Raw genomic sequence first — 2,945 nt, 5'->3', positions numbered from 1 at the left:
ATAGTCTGGACTATAGACTACTCTATAGTCTGGACTATAGACTACTCTATAGTCTGGACTATAGACTACTCTATAGTCTGGTCTATAGACTACTCTATAGTCTGGACTGTAGACTACTCTATAGTCTGGACTATAGACTACTCTATAGTCTGGACTATAGACTACTCTATATTCTGGTCTATAGACTATAGTCCGGACTATAGACTACTCTATAGTCTGTACTCTAGAATATATTATAAAATTGTGAAGACATCCAACTTACCTCAAAGGTTCCATAGATTCCGAAAGTAATTTATCAATATGCAAAAGTGCAGCATCAATTAATTCCTCACAATGAGGAGGATTAACTTGAAATGAACCCGAAACTGGTTTGAAATCCAAAAACGGTCTACAAAGAAGACACAATGATAAAAAAAACACAATCTCATTAGAGCCCGTTCCCTAAACTTACCCTCTTGAACCGAAATAAGCATCAGTATCGGCAAATGCCGAACAATATTGACGAAAATATGAATTAAATGGCGAAGCAAAACATTCGAATGTCACACCAAAATGACGATGTAAACATTCGAATACAGGAGTGGGCAATGATGCCTGTGTTAGTTCAGCTTCTTGTGAAGAATTCAAGACATTACCCAAAAACGTTTGATAACGTTTTAGCAAACACCAGACGCGTCCAATAAACAAATCGAATTTCTTATCATCGAAACAATTGTGACGATAGAGCTGTTCCAACTTTTGTAAATGTGTTAGATTAATATATTGTGCATCCGGTTGATTTAAAGCAGTGGGAGTGTACTTAATAATCATGTGATCACGATCTTGGACATATTCAATAGCGGGCATACGGGGTGAGGGTACGGCAAACTGTATGGGATAACACCAGACTTGCTTGAGATGTGGTGGTGGTGGCGGCGGTGTGGGCTCGGGTATACCATGTTCTTTTAACAGCTGCATATGACGTTCTCGTATTTTGCGTGCATGTTCAGCAGATAAATGATAGATTTTTGCACATAATGCCTCTACGGAGCTTTTAACTGTTTCGGTTAGATGTGGTTCACACTGACGTCTTAAGTGGGCCAAACGATCTTGAAAATCTTCATAACTGGCACCAACTGTACGCCTTAGCCATTGGAATGTATCCTCTACATTCCATTTAACCACCTTTTTGGATTCTGACGGTGATGATCTGGATTCTATAATATTTTTTGCAGCCTCAGCATAGCGTGACAATTGTTTTCTAGCATCTCCCGTAAATTTGGGTTTAACAATCTTAATCGGTATATCGTTCATGATTTCACGATACATGGCTGATGAAATTTCGGGTATACAATTGCTGGGCAATAGAGGATCACAGCCGGTATCGATAACTTTACGTTCGATTAACCAGCGGTTAAACGAGTCTTTAGGGGCCTTAATGTTTTCACGTCTCATGCAAAGATCTTCGTAAGTTTTCACCAGTTTCATGGTGTAAGCAGCGCGCAGCGCTTCTATTTCGGGATGTGGTTGTGGCAATAAAGTAGGTGGCCTTTCTACTATAACAGCATTGGTGCACACTTCTAAATCCCAGGGACCGGACAATATGAATTTCTTCATGGGCGGCGGCTGATGACCATGAGGATGCATATGCATATCATCTGATGGACGCCTTTTTAAATGGTGATGATGATGCTGCTGCATATGAGGATGTGGATGATGCATAGGTGGTGGTATATGACCACCGGGATGTGATATTCCTAAGGGATCTGTAAGAGGATCAAATGGTCTTGCACCGGGCATTTCCCATAGAGATTCTCCTGTAATTTTATTCCAATAATAAGGACGGTTTTCTCTTTTCGACCAAAATTTTCGCCATCCCTGATTTACCAGTTCAGCGGTCAACTCTTCCCCATAACCACCTCCAGCCGTATACATAGGCGGCGGACCGCCTTGTGGTGTATGTGCCATCATATGTTCCATGGGTGAGGGACCCGATTTAGTGGGTGTTGATGGTGAAGAACAAGTGGGACCGGCTGGCGAATTAGCTCCTGTAATTAATGAAGTCATTATATTTGCCGAGCCCGGAGCATTTGGATCATGTAGTATAGATGCTGTTGGTGCTGCTGTTGATGATATAATGCTAGGACCTACCATACCACCGGGACCAACACCTGCTCCTCCAACTACTCCACCACCCATTATAAGAGAAGTATTGATATTTGTATTATTATTATTTGTAGTTGCGGTCAAGTGATCCCATGCTGCTTGATTGCTGGTAATATTATTTTGTTGTTGTTGCTGTTGTGGCATATTCATGTGTTGTACCATGGGACTTACAGTGCCCGTCGATGCAATAACACTTTGTGGCATTACACCGCTTGTCATTGGCATTAGATTTGTGGTCTGTTGCGGCGGCAGATGCATATTGTGCATATTGTTATTAGCTGCCATGTTGTGTTAAAAACTGAAAACTTAAATGTAAGAAAAATGTTGAAATAGGAAAATTTTATAGAGGTTTTGGATCAACAACGGACTACAGTGTAGACTAGACCGGAGTATACAATAGATTTTAATCTGAACTAAAGAAAGGTTTATACTATAGAAATCTTTAGTCTGGACTATAGAACATAGTCTGGACTATAGAACACCCTATAGTCTGGACTATAGAACACTCTATAGTCTGGACTATAGAACACTCTATAGTATGTACTATAGAATAGCGTATAGTCAGGACTATAGAAAAGTCTATAGTCTGAACTTTAGAATAGTCTATAGTCTGGATTATAGATAAGTCTATAGTCTGGACTATAGAATAGTCTATAGTCTGGACTTTAGAATAGTCTATAGTCTGTACTATGGAATAGTCTATAGTCTGGACTATAGAATAGTCTATAGTCTGGACTATAGAATAGTCTATAGTCTGCACTATAGAATAGTCTATAGTCTGGACTATAGAATAGTCTATA

General features: G+C 39.8%; 1 protein-coding gene across 1 annotated transcript in view; it reads right to left on the bottom strand.

Moving 5' to 3' along the window:
• LOC124418469 (mRNA (2'-O-methyladenosine-N(6)-)-methyltransferase-like) overlaps nucleotides 1–2,626 on the bottom strand; it is a 10,145-nt gene extending 7,519 nt beyond the window's left edge. The window contains exons 1-2 of the mRNA XM_046951534.1: nucleotides 452–2,626; nucleotides 263–388 (exon numbers count right to left, since the gene is read on the bottom strand). Of these exons, the coding sequence (XP_046807490.1) occupies nucleotides 263–388; nucleotides 452–2,430 (2,105 nt within the window). The 5' untranslated portion in view covers nucleotides 2,431–2,626. The remainder of the gene's footprint in view (nucleotides 1–262; nucleotides 389–451) is intronic.
• Between the last annotated feature and the right edge of the window lie 319 nt (nucleotides 2,627–2,945).

This window comes from Lucilia cuprina, chromosome 5 (assembly GCF_022045245.1).
Source record: "Lucilia cuprina isolate Lc7/37 chromosome 5, ASM2204524v1, whole genome shotgun sequence".
In the NCBI taxonomy this organism is placed as follows: Eukaryota; Metazoa; Arthropoda; class Insecta; order Diptera; family Calliphoridae; genus Lucilia; species Lucilia cuprina.
This window is presented reverse-complemented; position numbering and strand designations above follow the sequence as displayed.